Here is a 21,344-nt window from a genome sequence, read left to right as displayed (position 1 = left end):
TCACCACAAAAGGTCAAGGTTATTCCTCGGGACCCAGGGATTTACCTAGAAATCCTCTGCAATCACTGGCAGGAGGCCACACTGTGTGCAAGGAAGCGACTCGGAAGCCAAGAAACCCCAGCTGAGGGTCACTGGTGTTTGGCATGGTCACTCTTGTGAACACTGAGAACGCAGAAAAGGGGCTGAGCACAGCCCTGCTATGCCCCTAACCCATCTCCCTTGACCACTCTCTTGTCCTAGCCTTGGGGCCTCTTCCCAGCCCCCTGACACACCTGGGGCAGCAGGAAACTTGCCCTGCTGTTCCCCTTGCCTGGTCGCTGTTCTCAGTTCCCCAGCCTTGCTCCCACACCCTTGTGCTGCACCCCACCATCCTGCTCAGGAGCCCTTCCCCACTCTCCCTTTCAAAGTCATGCAGCTGTCTCTCAATCCCACCCCTATTCACCAGTATGGGTTTGCTGGTCCATCGTCTGTTTTGATCAGAGATTCCAAGTGCTGTTGTGTTGACTGCCCTGTCCTCAGGGGCTGGCTCCATCAAGGTGGGCATGGAATGGGTGGACGGGTGGGCAGGCGGGTGCCTGGTGGGGAGCAGCAAGGGGGTGATATCATCTGGGGAGCATTGATCGTGAGTTTGAACCCAAGCCCATTCCTTGCCTGTCACACTTCTCTGGCCATCAGCACTTCTTATGGGGTCATGAATAATCTGTAGCCCCAGGAGCTGGGCAATTACCTCCACGGTGTAGGAGGGGCTCCATCTATAACTGAAGGGACCCATGGAGCCAGTGGTCTGAGAGCAACCTGGAAAGAATCCACACCTGTCCCTCTTTGGTCCTGGCCACTCCCAGAAGTCCAGAATGGTGATTAGGACTCACTGTAGTGTGTGAAACAGAGACCCAACACAGCATTCCACCTCTATGTAATAAAAGTCCAGAGGAAGGTAGCTGAGGGTGGGGACCTTCTAGAAATCACCAAAGCTCAGGTCCCTCTGCCTTGTCCTTCCATGCTTAACATGGAGCTTCTACTTCATGGTTTAGGAGGGCTGCTTCTGCTCCAGCCATCAAATCCCCCATTAGCCATCAGGAAGAAGAAAGGGATAAGCAGGTGCTAGCTTCTTCCTATAAGGACACTTCCCAGAAGATGTCACATAAAACTTCCATTATCATCTATCTCACTGGCCAGCACTTGATCCCAAATCCATGAGTCCCAGAGCTAAAAACTGGGCGCTCTTTACTGGGGAATACGGAAAGAATGAATGACGTGGGGCAGCTGGCAACTCTGCCTTGGTAACCTTGCAGATGAGCCGATTGTTGTTCTCTGATTCGTCTGTTATGAGCCTGCGACAGGGGAAAAAGCAGGGAGCCAGATTGATGGGGTCCTCATTGCAGCAGGGGACAGACACAGCCCAGGTCATCTGCACACAGACATGAGGCTCATTGGCAAGGCCCGCAGAGAATGCAGGAGGGTGATGACCAAGAGCCATGGGGAGGGGCAAAAATCGGCCCAGCCCGGGGGGATGGAGGCTCTCTGAGGAGGGAATATTTGCTTGGCTGCTTGAGGGAGAAGGTGCCTCTGACCTCCCAGAATGAGGGGGCTCCCATTCCCCAAGCTGGATATGTGCCAGGTGGCTGTGCCTGTCTGAGCCACCTTTTCCTACCTACGTCCTGTGGACAATGCCATGCTGTCACTGGGCTGTAGGCTGGATGTCCTGCTCACAGGGTGGGATCTCCAGGGAGCCTGAGCTGTGTGCCTCACCTCAACAGATCTTAACTGGGGGAGATTTTACCCCACCAGGGATGGTGCATTGTCTGGAGACATCTGTGAGTGTCACAGCTGGGGAGGGGGCTGCATTTCCTGTCTCCCTGTGGGTAGAGACCAGGGAGGGTGCTCAACACTCCACAGTGCCCAGCAAAACCTTCCAAACAGAGACCACCAGACCCCACAGCCCACAGCACCCCTCACAGCCAGGAGGCCAGCAGGAGCACCTCAGCCAAGCCCCCTCCTCACCTCCCTGTGGTGTGCTGTACCCCAGCCCATAGGATTAGATGTCTGCTTTCCTAAAACTCCCACAGTGACTCAGATGTTCACTGAAGTTGAAGGGAACAAACTCTTCTGCTTAGTACACATAGTAGCTGCCCCCCACGCCCCCAAATCCATTACAAGTTTAAAGTACAGCTATTGTTTTTACAGCATTGCTTAGAAATGGCTTGCAATCTCTAATTTGCTAAACTGATGAGTATATTGACTAAATAAATACTCGGCACGAAGCCTGCGTCCCCCCTCCACACTTATTAATCCTCAGGAAATGGAACTGCAGGACGCAAAATGAGCTTGGGCTCGGAGCTGCGGACAGGAATACATTATGTTGTTTTTCAAGCGTCAGGGACAGACTTGCTGCAGCAGAGCCAGCCCAATCAGCAGCCCCCAGGCTTTCTGTGACGCACACAGTCTGCAGGAGGAAGACGTGCTCATGTCACTAAGGTGCTTGCTCAGAACTTGGAAGTCTAGGACAAGAAACTTTTACCTCCACAGGGGGGAATTGGGGTGACAGCTTCTGGGGAAGGTGATTGGGGGATAATGGGACCAAAGTAGGGCTGCTGGCAGGATCCCCGGAGAGGCAACTCAGGGACCATTCCCCTTCTTCAAGGATGGGATATTGGGGGCCTGTCTCAGTCAGTAATGCCACCTCTGGGTGACCCTGTGTGTGCCAGGGACACAGCTCCTCTGCAGGGCACAGCTCCTGTGTGCAACCCTTATTCTTGGTCTTCCCACCCTGGGGCTTTGATCTCTGGGGTGCTGGGGTCCTGGGGACTGGCCTTGCTGTGGGATGGACATGGACGCCAGTCACGTGGGAAACCCAGCTCTCACCTCAATTCCAAGGAGCATTCAACATGGTGCTAGCTGGTGCCAAGGAAGCAGGTCTTTCCCCGTTTCAGCTGTGCCATGCACGTTGGGCAGTTACTTGACCTTGCTGAGTTTCAGCTCCTGATGTGTGTGTGAGGTGAGGCTTGGGATGGCATTACTACGGTAACTGCCCCTAGCACCTGACCCTCAGTGGCTTGTGACTGTCAAAGGCAATGCACACACATACCAACAGATGGGGTCCAGGCAAAAGGAGCAGCTAGTGCAAAGGTCCTAGGGTGGGACCTGACCCCTGGCTCCCGGACCAGAGCAGGGTAGGCAGAGATGGACTCCCGCTCCTGTAGAATGCACCCCAGCACCGTGACAGCCATGGAGACTTCTTAGAGGGCATACCTGAGTCTGAACCTAGACCCAGAGAGGAGCTAGCAGGAGGAAGGAGAGGTGCCCTCCTCCAGGACCAGCAGAGGCTTTGTGAGTTACACAAAGAGTGGGGGTGTCACCTGAGCAGGGGTGATATATGCACCAATACAGCATGTGCTGGTAGAAGAGTGAAGGGGGCAGCTGTGTCCCCAGCCATGGCTGCAGGGAGTGACAGTGGCACATGCCCTCAGCCCCCCAGTCTGGCCTTTCCAACAGTGTTACCCCCTGTGTCCATCCCCTGACTCAGCAGTTCTACTCGGAGGGAGGTATTTACCCAAGAGAAAGTGCCAGAAAGACCAGGGTCAGTTCATAGCAGCTTCTCAAACAGGCATGACCTGACACAGCCAGGTGGCCATGAAGACAGAGAGAACTCATCAACAGGACAGCACTTGCAATGGAGGAGGGGACTGTTCACGGTGCCTAGGGACACTCAGGCCAGGCCATGGCACAGCACACAGGGAGGTCCAAGCCCACTGCTAAAGTCCACTGTCTCCAGAGAGAGAAAGAGCAAGGGTTGCCTGGACTCGGGGAGGGGCTGCTAGGGACAGGCACAGGGAGCTTTCTGGGGTGACGATGGAATGTCCTGGACCTGGACTGGGGAGGTGGCTGCACAAAGACCCCACTTAGACCTGTGAGATTCTGCTCGTAAATGGGGTTTCACTACCCCAGGGTCTGCACGGGGTCTGGGGTCTGCAGTGCACCCTCTTCCTCCTCTCCAGCTGCTCAAATTTCCAGGCAGAAGTACAAGTTCTGAGCGAGTTTCATTCCGGGACCGAGGGCTTCTGAGGCCACCGTGCCGCCTTCGATTCATCTTGTTATTGTCAGAGCCGGGGAATTGCTTCGAGGCGGCATCTTGAATATTCATCTGATTTACGGCCGCTGCAGACAGCTTTATGAATCCGCCCACCAGTACCTGCAGCCGGTCATCAATCTTCCCGAGATTGTGCCTCTGCCAGTAACTCATGAATTAAAGAGGCCCCCGGCGGCCCCCACGCCTCGCCTCCCTCCCCTCGCTTGGCGCGTCCTGATGGAAGGAAAACCTGACCAGAAGTCAGAACATTGTTGTCGTCTCTGCGGTGGCGGCTCTGGTGACCTTGGATGACTCTCTCACTGTCTGCAGCAAGCAAAAGAGCCCAGAGCCCTTAGATCTGCTGTTCCCAGTGCAAGCCTCAGTTTCCCCATCTGATGGGGTACACAGCCCCACCTCCAGCTGCCTACCTGGGTGGGGTCTGAAGCAGGATGCACAGGACACAGTGGGCGGCAGGAAGCCTCTGTCACCATTGCTGTTACTCTTGGACTTGGAGGGGCTTAGAGGAAGGAGACAGCCAGACAGCCAGTCTCGTGGCAAAGCCTCCCTGTTTCTCGTCAGTACACTGGAGTGAGGACCCTGTGTCACCAGGGCTTTCTCAAGCGACAGTGGGAAGGGGCTCAGCATAGGTGGTGGCACCTGGGGAGCATTCTGTGGGTGTAGGTGTTGTGGGTTTCACCCACCAAGAGGCAGATGTTGCTGGCTGGCTTCAGTTCTGAGCTCAAAAAGCAGCTCTAGTGTTTTTCGAGCCAACCTCATGCAGGGACCAGGCAGAAACCTTCTGTGCAAACCCCAGGCTGCAGCTGCCTGGCCCAAGCCCCCCCCCCCCATACCTACCACAGAGCTGGCCCTGGGAAAGGCTGCAGATGAGTGACCCTGAGCCCACCGTGGATGCTGGCCACACCTGTAACAGTCCAGGGCAGCAACGAAAAGGGGTGGCAGAGGCAGAACCTCTGGATTCAGACACACTAGGATGCCAATCCCACTTCGCCCTCAGCATCCCTGTGGCCTTGACCAGTTGCTTAGGTCCACTGAACCCTGGCAGTAGGACCCTGGGGTTCTGGCAGCCTCACAGGGCAGACTAGGGGCTTGTAGAGCTCTCAGGAGAGTCAGTGCCCTCTTTTGGCCCTGGGCAACATGGTGGACCCCTGGGGGATAATGAAAGAACTCTGGCTCCCAGTTCTTCACTTAACATTGCTCCTCAGCCTTTATGATTCCCAAAAGCTCAGAGCACCTGTCCCCTTCCCAAGGGGACCCATACACACATTAGTCCTGTGCCCACCACGCCCTCTGCAAAATGGCAGCCTCTCCCAGGACTGCAGTATGCTCCAGTGGTCACAGCTGCTGGCCTCCGTTGTGCCCTTCCAAATGACAGCATATTGATCCTCCCTGGCTGTCTGACCTTCTGCCTTGTGCAGCCACAGCGCTCAGCCCCCACTCAACAGCACAGACTTTTTGGTGCAGAACTCCTAGCCACAAAGGAGGTCATTTCCACCTTCTGAGCACTGACTATGCATGGAGAGAGTAACTTTGGAGTGTGCACCCCTTCTTTGAGCCCTCTCAACACTATGAGTTGATCCTATTATTCCCTTGTGCAGAAGAGGAAGCTGAGGCACAGAGAGATTAAGTGACTCACTCAGGTCACACAGCTCAGAAGTGGCTGTCTGAGAACAGACCCCACACACTCTCCCCAACACCCACTGCCCTCTGGATCAGCCACTGGATGGTGGTATCAAGCCTCAAGATCTGCTCTTAGAACTCGCTGAGTGACCTGGGGAGAGCCACCTCGCCACCATGAACCTTAGTCTCCTCTTCCACAAATTGAGAGCAGTGAGCAAGTCCCAGGCTCTGCTGGGATGTGGCTGGTCTTGACCATAAAGAGGCACTTTATGCTGAGAGGCTCAGCAGGCAGACCCCTCTCTCTGTCTATCAGTCTCTAGCCTGTTCTCAGCAATGGGAGACCTTGGAGTGAGGTGAAGGGTAGAGAAGTTAGGACGGGCAGTTCCTAAAAGGGGGCAGAGGAAGCAGGCCAAAAGTCATGGGGGATGGATGAGATCCCAGCTTCTGGGAACAGCATGAGGTTCTTGACCCGTGCGTGGACTTTCACCAGTTGCTGACCACGCTGGCAGTGTTTACCCTGGGGGAAGGGAAAGGGCCAGACCTGGGTGGGTGGGACTGGCGCAGGTGCACTGGGGCAGGAGGTCAAAGTCAAGGCATCTGAGAGAGTCAGCGCCCTGGAGCTAGGAGAGTAGTTTCCTTTTGGGTAATTTATCCATGCTGTCTTTCTCCATCCACTTTGAGTCTTGCTCTTTGGGATAAAACACCAAGAGATTGGCAATGGTGAAACCTACCATGCCCTCTCTTTCTAGGAATTTGCACCCAGGCTAGAGACAAGTGTTCAAATCCAACCTCTTCTCCTTACTACCTATAAGAACTCCTCCATGGCCTCATGTATAGAAAAAAGATAGTATAACATCCAAGTGACAATGTTGAGGGCAGAAGTAAAGAGAGTAGCTAGAAAGTTCTCTGCATATCAGGCACTCTTAAGAAAGTGAAAGCCATTATTATAATGATGGTCAGTGCTCAGTAAGTCTCACTGCCTTGATGGATAGATAGATGGATGGATGGATGATGGATGAATGGATGGATGAGTGGATATTGGATGAATGTGTGGATGGATGGATGAGTGGATGTTGGATGGATGGATGGATGAGTGGATATTGGATGGATGGTGGATGGATGGGTGGATGATGGATGGATGGTGGATGGATGGATAGATGGATGGATGGATGGATGTGTAAGTGAGTGGATGCCTATATAGGTAAATGGGAGTAGATGGAGAGATGGACAGAGTTGTGCAATCATCCACTATTCATCCATCTATCCATCCATTCATCCATCTTTCCTATTAAGCATCTAAACATCCTTTCATCCATCTACATGCCTATCAGCTCAACTGTATGTGCGTGTGAGTGTGTGAGTATGTGTGTGTGTGTGTGTGTGTGTGTGTGTGAGACAGAGAGAGACTGGGAGGGGTAAGTGATGACTGTGCAGACAGATAGATGGATGAGTGAATGAATAAATAAATGACTACATAGCTGGTCCATCAGGTGAGTAGAAGGTGGGTGGATGGATGTTCAGATGGACAATTAGGTGAATGAAAAGACAGAGAGATGGATGAATGGACAGGTGGATTGCCGGATGGCTGGAACCACAGACTAAATGCTAAATTGCCTCCTTCCCAAAGGTGGCAGATAACAATTGCTTCAGCTCCTGCATACATTAGCCAGGCCACAGGGGGCCAAGCACACAGCCCTCACAATCTGCTCATTACTGACTTGAGCAGCTTTCACCTCCTGGACTCCAGTGGGGCAGCTGCCTGACATTTAGCATTACCTCCCAGCAATGCCCTAGCCTTTCACCAAGCATGGTGAGCAGCTGTTTATTGCTTTGCTCCCCCTCCAGAGGGGCCCTCAAGCCCCCCCAGGCAGTAACGGGGGTGTGCCCTGAAGACTGGGCCTCTTCCCCAGCTGCCTTGCCACCATCTCTCTGCAGCTCTACCAATTACCTTAATTACCCTTCAGTTAGGGCTTAATTTATAACGCAGTGGCAAGGAAGTACTGGAGAGAGTTTCCCTGGCAACCAAGTTTTTAAACACAAGATTCTCTGTGTTTTAAAAGCCACTTCTCATCTAATTTCCTCCCTGAAAATTAACTTGGAACTTCTCAGATGCTGTATTTTTGCCTAACAGCAGGCCAGCACTTATGCCTGGAACCATCAAAGACCTCGCTCTCTTACACCGGACAAGATGCTGGCAAGTCGTTTGGTTTCCTCAGCCTCTTCCTTCCAAAATGGCCATTATGAAATGACCAGGGAGAGACTTTTCCTGCTTCAAACCATCAGTCATACTCCTGACAACAGCCTGGCTTTTGGCTTGAGGTTGTTCAAGTTCCATAATGGCTAGAGTTCCGGCCATAAGTTCTTGATGGGACATGGGACAGCCAGGTAGCCTGGGCCACTCCAAGCACATGGCACACACCTACAGGGGCTCCTCCTAGACAAGGTTGCTATCACTGGCATTCACACACCTTCAAGTTTACTCTCCCTGCCTAATGCAGTCAATCCCAGCTCTGTTACATGGCCTGAGTTTTCAAAATCTGCCCCAGCCCAGGGGACAGGCACACTACCCTTCTCCTGTTCCCATATTCTTTGATTGGATCCAACCACATCCCCATTCGTTAAAAGTCTAACCATCTACACAGCGCCTCCACATCTACTCACCCTAGTCCATTCTCAACCATACTCTACCACAATCTACCCTGACCTCACTCAGGCTCTGCAATTCCTACACTTTTCCTTTGGAGCTCGACTTTTCATGTCCTTCTATTGGGGCTACTCAAAGACTATTTTCTCTGAGGAGCTTCCCTCCGATTGGCTGCTCTGTCACTTTAGGGGTTATTGGTGTCCTGAAGGAACATGGGGAAGCCAGGCTGTGTTAGTTCTTACCTTAGTGAGAAGATGGAAAACTGGATTGAAAGTGGATTCAGGTTTATGATTGGTTGATGGAGTGGAGAACAGCAAGTGATACTGGAGGCTCACGATGATTGGATGAACGGACAGATGGATGTAGGGTATGGAGTCATAGATGGTTGGTTGGAAGATGCAAACATGGATAAGTAAATAGAAGGGTAAAAGGCTGAATTAATGGCTAATTGGATGGTTGGATGGATGGATTGATGGTTGGTTGGGAGGGTGGATAGATAGGTAGATGGGAGGGCATATGCGTAGGTGGATGGATGAGTCGGTGAGTGGATGGATGGATGGATGGATGGGTGGGTGGGTGGATGGGTGGATGGGTGGATGGATGGACAGATTAGTGGGTAGATAGGTGGATGCACAGACAAGTTGTAACACAAATAAACCTTCTCCCAGCTGCTCAGGCAGAATTGCAAAATCTAGGGGGTGGGATTAGGAGGCTGACCACCAGGCAGTTCTAAATATGGCAGCAAAAGGAATCTGAGGATTCTTACCCACAGGAAATATTGCTCCTGATACTTTGAGGCTTGAAGTTTTTCAGTGACCCTGGGAAAAGGACAAGGCCTCCTGTGAGACCCATTCATTAGGAAAGACAGTCTTGACCAGCTCATCTAAGCACTTGGGCTGATTCTAAGTCCCAGCAGTCAGAGGACGTTCAATAACTACTCATTGGAAAGTGATGAGTTGCTCTGGGACACGTGCCATTGCAGGGGGGCACAGGGCAGCTGGGGACAGCACAAACTTTGCACTCTGCTGAGCTCAGGCTCCTGTGCACAGCAGCAAGAGTTGACCCTGCCATTACTAGCATTGCTTCCCATGGTTGGGTGGTGACTGTCACCTGCACGCTGGAGGGACCCCAGGGGACATGCCCCTTCTGTTGGATCATAGCCAGGAACAAGGAGGCTTGGCCACCTCTGAGCAACTTGACACAAGATGTGAGGAGGGTGAGGCTGAATCCAGGCAACTTGGGACAACTTGACTTACAACACAGGTCCCAGGAGTGCATATGTCCATGAAGCTAAAAAGACCCAATAGGGTAAGAGTCCAACCCAGAAGTGGTGTCGGGAGAATCGGGTGACACAGAAGGTCCCCTATACAAAGTTAGAAGGACATCCAGACTTTGACTCTCTCGCTAGATGCTGACCATAGACCTGCTCACAGGCCAAAGGAAGATGCAACACCTTCCCAGTTCCCCTGAATCCCCAGCCCAGTCCCTGTGGTCTCTTCTCCCTAGCAGCACTCATGAAGACTCTGGCTGGATGGGAAGACATGTGCATTGCACTCCTCCAGGGGGCTCCTCACACACAGGCTATGGGACAGGACTGCAGCATTGTCACAGGAGGCCTTAGGGTCTCAGTCCCCTGAGTGCTGCAGCCAAAGGCAAAGCAAAGTTCTCAGCATTGCTCATTGCTGTTCATCAAACACTTGTTTCTCTCCTTTGCCCATCCTGGTCTCTCCCCAGCAGTAATGAAGGTGGGGGAAGATAGAGCAAGAAGACAAATTCACTTCTGCCTTATCTATAAAGTTCTAAGCTAAGTGCCAGGCACACAATAAGTGCTCAATAAATAACCATTATTAGGGGAGGATGCAATGGAGGAACTCGGACAGATCAGAATTTAATTCTGCCACGCAGATTTATTGCTGTTTGGCCCATGGACAAAGACAGGAGGCACGTCTGGCTGCCCATCTCCTCTCTCCGAGCTGACTTTGCAGCAGTGTCCTCCCATCCCCTTTGCCTGCAGCCTGTTTAAAAAAATGAAAAAGAAAAAGGCAACCTGGCGTGCTCGGCTGAGCCTCTGCCTCTCCTGCCCACACCTCCCTCCAACAGGATGTTTAATTTCACTGGGTCGAGAAGAAGCACTCAGATGATCCGAGTTAATTCAAAATGTAAATTTCATCTCCTATCAGCTAATGGCCATGAGCTCTACTTTACCTAACGGGGGAGCAGCTGCCACATGAGTCATCAGGGCCCCTGGCTCCCTCGTCTCCATCCTTAATGATGATGAAACCCTTGCCAATGCTTCAAACAGACAGTCACAGCCTCCGTGCCCACCGAGGCCAAACCTGAGTTCACCTCAGTGTTCTGTTAACCAGCAGGACACAGGGTGGGGGCTTTACGACAACCCCAGAAGGTAGATTCAGCCCAGGAGGCCCCAACTGGACCAGACCTGTCCTCTGGAGTTAGTCCTGGACAGTCCAAGCTCCCGTATCCACAAAATTTCCCACTAAGCCAGACTGGCCTCCACTGAGTATCCAGGTCTCCTTTACTTAGTCCTGAAATTTGCCCCTCATCAGGATCTGGCAGCTGGCATGGTGGCTAAGGTCTTCTCAGAGCGACATAGCCCCAGTGCTGGCCTCTAGGCCACAGAAAATGTCTCTTCCTGCCTCCCTAGGAAATGCTAAAGGCTTCTCTCAAAGTCCAGGCCAGGCATAGTAGTACATGCCAATAATCCCAGCTGGAGGTATAGGAGGATGGTGGTCCAAGGCTGGATCTGGGCAAAAGTGTGAGACCCTATCTCAAAAACAAATTAAAGCAAAAAAGGGGCTGGAGCATGGCTTAAATAGTGAGTGTTAAATTCTAAGTTCAAACCCCAGTACTGCCAAAAACAAAAAACTAGCCCTATGTCCTGGAGCTGAACTCATGCCCTGAAGACAGAAGGATTAACGCAGGCCTGGCAATTGCCCTTGTCTCTGTGGGCGGTACATGAACCAGGCTCTGGACCAGGATGGAAACTCAAGGGCCCTGGGCTGTGCCCGTGAGTTTGAGCCTCCTATTTCCCACCCATCCTTTCCAGATCCAGGAATTGGGAGGACTCAGCTATAGGTGGGGAGCAAATGGTTTCATTGAGTTGGGTGACAGGTGTGGGTGAAAGGTGGTCAGAGGTGGAGTTTCAAGCGTGCCATTCCAAAGCATCAAACTGCCATGTCCTAATGAAGTCATCCCACTGGCTCTGCCCGGCCACTGCCCTCAAGCCTGGACCTGGGCTCACTATACCCTCATTCAAAAGCCAAATCACTCCCAGTTCTCAGAGGAAAGGCTTCCCAGAACAAGGCAGAGCCCTCGTGCAGCTGGAGGCACAGAGGAAGGGACTGTCCCCAGGATACACCAGGAATTCAGTGGCTGCAGTGAGCTCTTCCATTCCATGAGCTTCTGCCACCAGGGAGAGGGTGGTTCCTCCTGCCAGTGCTGGAGCCCTAGTCCTTATGAGTGATCTGGGTTAGGCCCTCGTTCAGGTGCTACAAGGCTGGGTCTCCTGACATTGGCGGGTCCTGGTCTCCTGACTCCAGAGTTCTTCCTTCTGCTGAGTGAGGACCTATGTGGGATCATGACCATGACTCAAGGCCAGGGTGAGCACCTGGACGCTACAGCTCCTCGTGGTCCCAGCTCTACTGCCTGCTGCCCAAGTGACTTTTGCAGGCTCCTCCCTCTGTGGCTTCCGTTTTTCTTCTAGCTGTTGAGGAGATAACTGGTGATGACCTCAGGGGGCTCCCTGGCTCCACATTAAATGACCTTGAACATGTGATGACAAGCCCATTCCCATTTAGTCTCCTGGGAACCCTTTCGATTTGTTCCAGGTCCTCTTCCTGCCTCACCTCCCTTCCAACAAGTGCACACTGGCCTCCAGCTCACCCCTTGGAAGACAAGTAAACAACTTTATAACATTATAAAGTTTACCCATTAAAAATCCATAATACATCTATGTTATCTATAATAATAGATCTTTAATCTATTCCCAGGATTGTGAAAACATCACCACAATCTGACCTTAGGACATTTCTGTCACCTCAAAATCAATCCTGCACCCGTTGGCACCCCTTTCTCCCCTATGGCCTCCTGCTCAGCCCCTGGCAACATCTGGCCTGCATTCTGTCTCTGTAGACTTTCCTGTCTGGACATTTCACATAAACGCCATAACAGCACACATATCCTTTGCGGTCCTCTTCTTCACTTAGGATGGTGTTCAGGTGGGTTACTTTAGCAAAGAAAGCTGGGCTTTGGTTTTCAGTTGATGCTCTTTTTATTTCAAGCAAATTATTTCAGTCTATCAACATTTTTCCACTGAAGTGAACTGATTATTTGCTCAGGTCACCATGGTCTGTGGAAGGCGGAATGTGCGTGAGACACTTGGCAAACAGAGCCAAGTCCTACCTGTCCTGAGGGTCTGTTCATCCCTCACTGTCAGGATTGCGTACCTTCTCTGCCCCTCCTCTCTCCCACCCTCTCTCCTCCCTCCTCCCTTTGTCCTCGTGCCCTGTGAAGGGAGACCTGCAGCAAGGTCTGCAAACAGCAATCGACACCTCCTGTCAACAAACTCCGAGAGACAGCTGCGGCTCCGTGCTTCTCCCCATCGTTTTTGTCCGGAAGCTGAGTCTACATCAAGTTTAATTATGCAATTAAAGTCATTTTCCTGGGCTGAACAAATATTTACGGCATATTTTGCTGTAAATTGCTTTGCCTGGAGGAGAGCTCTGCCATTCAGGCAAACACACACACTTACACATCCCATTACCAAGGGGCTCGCAGCTGGTCTGGTCTGCGGCGACCCAGGCTGCGTGGGCCGAGCCCCCACCCCAACCCCTCCAGGGAGAAGGTTAAAGCAAAGGCACTGGTAGGTGTCAGCCAGCGAGGCAAATGTGTTCCTGGCCCCACTCTGGTGCTACTGTGAGCACAATGATGTCCTCTGCTCCTCTGCGACAGCCCCAAGTCCCTGCTCTGCACAGAGAGAAACCTCTGAGCTTTGTCCTGATGCTGTCTAGGCCCAGGTGGCTGAGAGAACATGGTGCGTGGAAACAGTTCTAAAACTCAGACCCACATCGATCTTGCCAGCCTCTCTTCCTGTGATCTGCACGGTTCTTCTGAAGGGTCCTTAAGTGCCCATGTCTGGCCCTCTGCCCCAGTGCTCCCCTGTGCTGACCTTCCTGTGCAAGCAGGGTCAGAAGCCCCCATTTCTCCCTGTAGAAGAAACTTTGTCCCCTTCCAGGGGTACAGAGTCAGCTGGCCTGGAGTTTTCTCAACTCAAAGGCATCCCCTGCCCCCCAACCAAGCTCCCAGTTTGCAGCAGGGTTCTGGGGAGAGCTTGTGTTGCTGCAAGGCATGAGCAGGGATGACAGGAGTCATGTTCAAAGCATCCATCAGAGGAGGTGATGGCCACTCAGAGATTTCGGAGCCCAAGTCGGGCCCTTTGCTGTGTAGGAATGTCTGAGACCCAGGACAGCCTGGGATAGACATGGGGGCAAGGGCAGTGGCAGTGGCTCGCCACCTCCTGTGTGGGGTATGTTACAACCTCAGGCTCCCACGTGGACATCAGGCTTACTAGGAGTGCCGGGTCTCAGTGCGTACCCCCTTATCCTCACCCTGGATCTGACAAGTCAACATATGCTGACCTGCTTTCTCTCCTCTTCTCTCCTCTGTCCTCCATCATGTCTGGCAGTGAGTAGGCCCTACAGCAGCAGTATTTATGGGCCTGAAGAAGATGGTGAAAATACAATGTCGTCCCCACCAACCCAGGCTCCAGACGCCCAAAAGAGGTGAGAGGCATGACCTGTACCCTTTTGTCACTCTCAGAGGGTCTTCTGGGCATAGATGCTCCTCTGTCCGCCCCACTTTTGTCTTCACTTTTATGTCATTCAACCAATCTTCTGCAGAGTCCTGTAAACCGTTGCCTTGGTGACAATTCTGGGTCAGCTGCAATTTCTTTAAGTGAGTCTCTACAGTTGAGCATTTCGGTTGGTTCCGAGTTTGAGGTCATAATAACCTCATAAAAAGCAGCCTTACAACTAAATCTTTGGCTTCAGCCATGATTTTTTCACTTAGGACACATTTCTTAGTGGTACCATTACTGGCTCCAAATGCAGGATCTTTTGCTAAAGTCTTTGAGAAGGGGGAAGGGACTCCCTGGGGTAGGGGGGAGAAGGGAAGAGATTGTTACACAAGGAAAAGGGATGCTCCCAGAATTCCTGATTGACTACTCTCCCGTAAGTCCACCAGGGAATAGAGAAATAGAGGCTGGGTAGCCTGGGTCCCCAGCTCCCGCCCCAGCCCCAGGTAGACTGCCTCCTCCCTTGGCACCTTCAGGCATGGGCGTTGGAGACAGAGAATGTCAACAGGGTGTTCTGTGGCAGGCTGGGAACAGAATTTGAAAGCCACTGATTTAACTAAAGACCACGGACCGCATTTAACTCTATTAAGTGGTTTCGCCATCAGTGGTTTTGGTCATACAAAGTGCCATTTGTCTGAGAAGTTGGCTCTGACCCTATGTCCCTTAAAGGGGAATGAAACACGCCTATTATCCAGCACTGGTGGATGCCTCAGTTTCCCCACCGTAAAACTGGGATAATCTTGGCTACACTTTCCATGTGGATCCCTTGCAAGGAGCAGTTGCAGAGGGGCAGAGGGAGTCTGCAAGGTACAGAGGGGAGAAAGTCTGGTGTGTCCGGTTAGAGTGGGAACAGCCTGCTCACTAGGGTGTGGTGGAGGGCAAAGCAATTTCACAGCCTGGCCCAGAAAGGAAAACATGACAAGAGGGAAGTAGTGCTTGCTTATCTAAGCAGGACAAGCGTATGATACAGGTTTATGGTTTAGTTGAACTGTTCTTCAACAGCCAGTAAGTAGGGGAGCAGAGGAGAACAGAGGCCAATCTGGGGCCAATCTCCGCCACCTCCCTTCTCAGGAAGCCCATTGTGCAGTCCCAATGCTTGGAATACAGAAGGAGCTCAATTAATGCTCGCACAGCAAAACTCCCATTAGCTTTTACTTCTAAAGAATGCTTCCCTTATAACTGGAGATGTGGCTCATAGAGTGCCTGCTTTCCAAACATGAAGCCCTGAGTTCAAACCCCAGTCCCACAAAAAAAAAAAAATGTTTTTCTTCTCACCATCCACACTGTGCATAGTCTTGCTAAAAAAAAAGAGCAGAAGGGACAGCCTGTGACACAATGCAGTTCTCAAGGGACAGCTGAACCCCTAGACCCTAATTTTTGTACAAAAGCACATAGTAAACACTCCCGCCCAGCTCTGCAAACATGGCCACTCAGGTCTGTAGACTTGTTAACGAGTGCCAGCTAGTGGCGGCAGTGATTACAGCAACCAGGAAGCACAGCCCAGTCCCCAGGGCTTTCTCCATCCTCTCTGTTCCTCCTCCCCACTGGCTCCTTCCACCAGCCCAGACCAACTCGCCCCCTTCTCAAGGGCAATTCTGCATGTCCCCACCTTCTTGGGGCTGGGGCTGGATTTGAATCATTTAGTGTTTAATCGGAGCTCTCATTTGGGTGGTTCAAATAAGAGAAGTCAAGCAAATCAAATCCATCCTTTCTATAAAAGTTTCTTTCGCAACTTTTATTATTTTTTTCTCAGAAGTGGAAAGAACACTTGTAACTGTGTAAAAGTAAGGAACTTGTGTTGTATAAAAATAATTTAAACACACATATTAGTAATAAAGCAACATTTCTTTGTAGTAACAACTAGTAGGTAATCTTGCCCGAGATTTTCCCATAGGTGTTAAATATACTCCTGAAGACAGTACAGACAGACACATACACACAAGTACATGGAACACACACATATGTACAGGTCAAGTATCTTTTTTCTGTGCAATCTAGCTATCTGACAGCTAAAGTGAGGAAACTGAAGAACTAAACAAATGCCTACATGACCTTCAAGTTGAGCCAACGATGCATTGAGACATGCTAAGATTTCCCCTCCTGATCTCTAGTGACTAGACTGTTCTCTGTGGTTCTCATCTGAACAATTACAGTGTGCCTTCTGATCAGTTCAGCAGTGTGGTCATTATCGTGGCGATTTGGGAAGATGCACCATCTCTTTTTCCGAGTGCCTCCTGTGTCTTGGAAAGGAAGTCCTCTTCTGATTAGATCTGGCTAATTCTTTGCTTCAGGGCAAGGACCTCTCTTTCGATCTCATAGGGGAGGTCAGCATTCACTTGATCTTCTAGATACTTCTCTATGTCTTCCACTTCCTTCTCCCAGAACTCCTTGCTGATGCTGAAGAGTTCCTCCATGTTGATATTCCCCAGGCCCTTCAGATTCAGGGCCTCCCCCTTGGGGATGTACCCGATGGGCGTGAGCTTGGCACTGTCTTCCCCGTTGATCCGGTTGAACATCCATTCCAGGACCCGGCAGTTCTCTCCAAAGCCTGGCCAGAGGAATTTGCCTTCCTTGTCCTTCCGGAACCAGTTGACATGGAAGATCTTGGGCAGCTTGGCTGCTGGGCGGTGGGCCATGCTTAGCCAGTGGGTCAGGTATTTGCCAAAGTTGTAGCCAAAGAAGGGCCGCATAGCAAAGGGGTCATGCATGATGACTTTACCTGTTGAGTAGAAGGGGGGATGCTTTGGTACATCATCAGTCAAAGGCAAGGATGTCAAAGTTGACTTAAGCATGTGCGGGTCTCTCTCCCCCACCAAAACAGATGCAGAGAGACAGAGAGGGGAAGGCTCTAACCACCCTTCCTTGTGGTGTTGGGTTCTGACCTTGACTTACCCTTGTGTTCTGCAGCCGCCGTGGCCTCTGATCTCATGGCTGCCCCCACAAGAACCCCGTGCTGCCAGCTGAGGGCTTCATAGACCAGAGGCACACCTTTAGCGAAAAAGAAAGTTCTACTAAGGCTTTGACATTGAGACTCTAGGACTACTGTTTGTGTGAAAAGACACAGCCAAGCAGCATTGTTTGTTTGTTTTGTGAAACAGGGTCTCCACATAGCACAAATCCTCCCACCTCTGCCTCTAGACTGCTGGGATTACAGACATGGCTTCCACACCTGGCTGGAAGCATCTTTTCATTTGAGCTAATTTTGCCTTTGCAAAGCTAACATGCAGAAAACTGAGGAGTCAAAGTTACACCACCAGAGCCCCAGAGTGAATGATAAAACTGGATCCAGCTCTTTTAGATCCCAGACCCAGAAAGGCCGCAGATGACCAGAATCAAGGTTGCTTCTACATTTGAGCTTGCCTGCTGCTCTAGATTTGGGGAAAGAAAGGTCTTTGGTACCCTCTGATTAGGTGATAGAAAAAGAGATTTCACCAGAGTCCTTGGGCTGCCCCAACCTGCACTCCCACCCTGAATGGAAAAGAGCCTTACCAGTGGGTCGGCGGCCTCCAAAAATGATCCCCTCTATGGGCACACCTTCCGGAGACTCCCAGGCGGGGTCGATGATGGGGCACTGGCTGGCAGGGGTGCAGAACCGTGAGTTGGGGTGGGCACAGGGTTCCCCTACAGAGAGAGAGAGAGAGAGAGAGAGAGAGAGAGAGAGAGAGAGACGCCCTTAGTGTCTGGCTCAAACAAGAGAGACCTGCAGCCCTGAGCACCTGGCCTCTGAAGGGAACTCACTGTCCTGTGGGCTCCACTCCTTGTTTTTCCAGGACGTGATGGTGATGCCTGAAGCCAGTGGCTCATCAATGCCTTCCCAGTAGACACCCCCATCACTGGTCTCAGCCACATTGGTGAAGATGGTGTTCTTCAGGATGGTCTTGATGGCGTTGGGGTTAGTCTTCACAGAAGTGCCAGGAGCAACCCCAAAGAAACCATTTTCTGGATTGATAGCTCTCAAGTTACCTGGAAGGTGGCAAAGCAGAGAAAGAGCAATGAACACCAAGCACAGCACAGTGTGTTCTTGTCATGCAGGGCTGGCATTTGCACCAAAACCTCAAACCTTTCCCTCTTCCCTAGGCTACACATCCAGCTTGATTTTATCCAAGCACTGTAGACTTCTGCAAGTCTCTGTTCCTCTTCCGTGGTCCACCAATACTATTTTAACAATGACACATAGCCCTATTTCCATCCAGAGGACTTACAGAAAGCCTACAGAATATACATTTCTAAGGCTTTGCCAGCTCTGGACCCAATGCAATTAAACACCTGGCACTGTGGATTTAGGAGAATGTGGCAAGCTTGAAGGTCACCAGGTCACAGGAGTCCAACTATCATCACCACTGGGGACTATAGAGTCACCTTGGCTGTCGAACTTCATCCAGGCAATGTCGTCGCCCACACACTCTATCTTCCACCCGGGGAGGGTGGGGTTCATCATGGCCAGGTTGGTCTTCCCACAGGCGCTGGGGAACGCAGCTGCTAGGTACTTCTTTTCCCCCGCAGGGTTGGTTATCCCCAGGACCTGTGGAGATAAGGTCTTCATTGCCATCTTTGTCCCTTCTACGCATTTATGAAGTCATCACAATGAAACCCATTACTCTGTAATTAACATGCACCAATAATAAAAAGAGAGGAAGAGAAAGGGATTGAATTTTTAATAGAAAGAGGAAGGAAGAGAAGGGAATGGAAGGGAAGGGATCTGTAGTTTTTTCTGCCTACAGGAATGTCGAATTCACCTACAAATTCTAGAAACCTATACCCTCAAGGTCTGTTTCTTCAAATAGGACAAAGGAAGTCCAGGAGCTCTGGTCCCACTGCATTTGAGGTCTTTCAAAGGGGATGTATACTGGGTCATTTGTACTTAGCAATGGGATTTCCCTGTCTGCACGGGAACCACAGCGTGGCTGGACCTGCGGCCCACGGGCCCTTGCAGTGCAGGGCGTCCCTCATACTCACCAGCATGTGCTCTGCCAGCCACCCTTCCTCCTTGGCCAGCCGGCTGGCTATCCTGAGGGCAAAGCATTTCTTCCCCAGCAGTGAGTTGCCACCATACCCACTTCCGAAGGAGACGATCTCTCTGCGGTCGGGCAGGTGGGCGATCAGTGTCAGCTCAGGATTGCAAGCCCAATTGTTGACCAAAGGCTCTGTGAACAAGCACCCGGCCACATGAGTGTCCCTGCTCAGGGATTCCTGGGCACAAGCCCGAAGCTTAGCGTCCAGCTTACTGTTTCATGAACGTCTGGCTTTTGAAATAATACGCTTACTTCTTAAAGGCAGAGGGCACCCCACGGAGTGCAGACACTTGGTGAACTCCGCGTCGCCCAGGGCCTCCAGCACGGCCGCGCCCATCCGAGTCATAATCCGCATGCTGACTACCACATAGGGCGAGTCAGTCAGCTCAATCCCGATCTTGGACAGAGGGGAGCCCAGAGGCCCCATGCTGAATGGGATTACATACATGGTACGACCTGTGGAGGTGGAAGTAAGTGGCGACAGTGAGAAATGACCTTGGCTGGCAAATGGAACTAGCATCATTTCCCTATGGAAATCACATCTGCCAGCACTGGTGGCTCACACCTGTAATCCCAGCTACTCAGGAGGCAGAGATCAGTAGGATTGCGGTTTGAAACCAGCCTGGGCGAATAGTTTGTGAAACCCTATCTCAAAAAAACCCATTACAAAATAAGGGCTGGTGGAGTGGCTCAAGTTATAGGCCCTGGGTTCAAGCCCCAGTACTGCCAAAAAAAAAAAATAGTCACATCTCCCACAAATGACATCAGACCCTGTCAGCTACCAGCCTCATGCTTTAGAAGAATCTGCTGGAAAGTGAATTAGTTTTCAGAAGTGTGCAACTGTATGCTAAACAGAATAAGGGTGCACGTCTTCACACATGGAACTGAAAAAACCTGAGGCCACAGGAGTTTCCTTACTACTACAGCGACCATGGGGACAGCCCCAACAAGCGACTGTCACCCTCACCTTTCATGCAACCTGGGAACCTGGCATTGAATGCTTTCTCAAAGTCCTCTTCTGACATCCAGCGACCCAGCTGGCTGAGGCCGGTTTTGGGGATGGGCACTGTGTCTCTTTGCTCTTGGGTAATGATAACCGTCTTGCTTTCGATCCTGGCCACATCCCTGGGGTCGGTGAGAGCCAACCAGCTGCAAAAATCACAGGATGCCCTTCAGCCAAGCATCATTAGGGACTGGCAGGCTTACCTATCCTTGTGTTCTTTCCCAGCCTAGCAGGACACCGAGCACTTTGGCAATGTCCCCTAAATGTTAAAGGCAAAGCAACTAGTACACAACATCTGCAGACTTTGAGCTTAGGGTCCAGCTTACTCCGAGCTGGTCCTGCAGGCCAGGGGCTATGTTGTTAGGAATCCAGGTTCCGGAGTCTTGCTTAGGGCTTGGGCGGCTCTGCTAACACCATGGAATCGCCAGGGTTCTGACAGTTGCATTAAGTTTTGAGGATGTTCACAACCCCCAAGGCTGTTCATTCACCTCTTCCCACCAACACCAAGGAGGGGACAGAGCAGGAGCACCGGGACTCACCAGTTGTCGTACTTCCTCAGCTTCCTGATGAGACCCTCCTCCTGCATGCAGTTCAGCAGCCGTCTGTTCTCCTCCTCAGAGCCATCACAGATGTGGATGTGCTCCGGCTCGCACAGCTGGGCGTTGCTCTCTACAAACGCCCTCACTGCCTGGGGCAGGCTGTCCAGGGTGCCCTGGACAACTTTGGATGAGAGGTCCACACGGTTATGCAGCTGAGGAGGCATTTCTGTGGTGCTGTGGGGCACGGAGGCTGACGTCACCTGAACCAGAAAACACAGGCTTCCTGAACAAGAGTGCACACAGATGCCTTCCAGCACATTCTGACTTTGTTTGGGTTGCACACGGCCAGAGTTACTGCTGAGGAAAAAGAAAGTGAGGTTATGTTGTATTTGTGATTTCAGGAATCAAAGGGACTACTGACCTTTCTTCCTTTGGAGCGTTTGGCGCAGAGATCCAAGGACGCCTTGCCGGTTCTGCCTGCTGCTGGGGGCGTGTACCCAGTGGGAAGGTCGTGCTGGGTGGCGGAACCTCTTGGCTTTAAATATGGTGTGGAAAGATGGCCCTGCCCCT

The 21,344-nt window shown here is 51.6% G+C and overlaps 1 protein-coding gene across 1 annotated transcript; it reads right to left on the bottom strand.

Annotated features, from left to right (window-relative positions):
- Positions 1–15,928: 15,928 nt before the first annotated feature.
- Positions 15,929–21,344, bottom strand: Pck1 (phosphoenolpyruvate carboxykinase 1). Its single transcript, XM_020152656.2, has 10 exons — positions 21,196–21,344; positions 20,775–21,034; positions 20,200–20,381; positions 19,485–19,688; positions 19,177–19,364; positions 18,580–18,742; positions 17,959–18,183; positions 17,710–17,841; positions 17,113–17,208; positions 15,929–16,939 (listed from the first exon to the last, which is right to left on the bottom strand). The coding sequence occupies exons 2-10, from the start codon at positions 20,996–20,998 to the stop codon at positions 16,485–16,487; spliced, it is 1,869 nt and encodes a 622-aa protein (XP_020008245.2). The 5' UTR covers positions 20,999–21,034; positions 21,196–21,344; the 3' UTR covers positions 15,929–16,484.

This window comes from Castor canadensis, chromosome 5, assembly GCF_047511655.1.
Source record: "Castor canadensis chromosome 5, mCasCan1.hap1v2, whole genome shotgun sequence".
Classification (NCBI taxonomy): Eukaryota; Metazoa; Chordata; class Mammalia; order Rodentia; family Castoridae; genus Castor; species Castor canadensis.
Note: the sequence above shows the minus strand (reverse complement) of the source record. Positions and strands in the feature narration are given on the sequence as shown.

Coding starts and splice junctions, on each gene's coding strand:
- Pck1 (XM_020152656.2), bottom strand. CDS start 20,998: ATGCCTCCTCAGCTGCATAACCGTGTGGACCTCTCATCCAAAGTTGTC. Junction 19,689..20,199: donor GTTCCCAGGTTGCATGAAAG/GTGAGGGTGACA, acceptor CCACCTCCACAG/GTCGTACCATGTATGTAATC. Junction 19,365..19,484: donor GTGCCCTCTGCCTTTAAGAA/GTAAGCGTATTA, acceptor GCTTGTTCACAG/AGCCTTTGGTCAACAATTGG.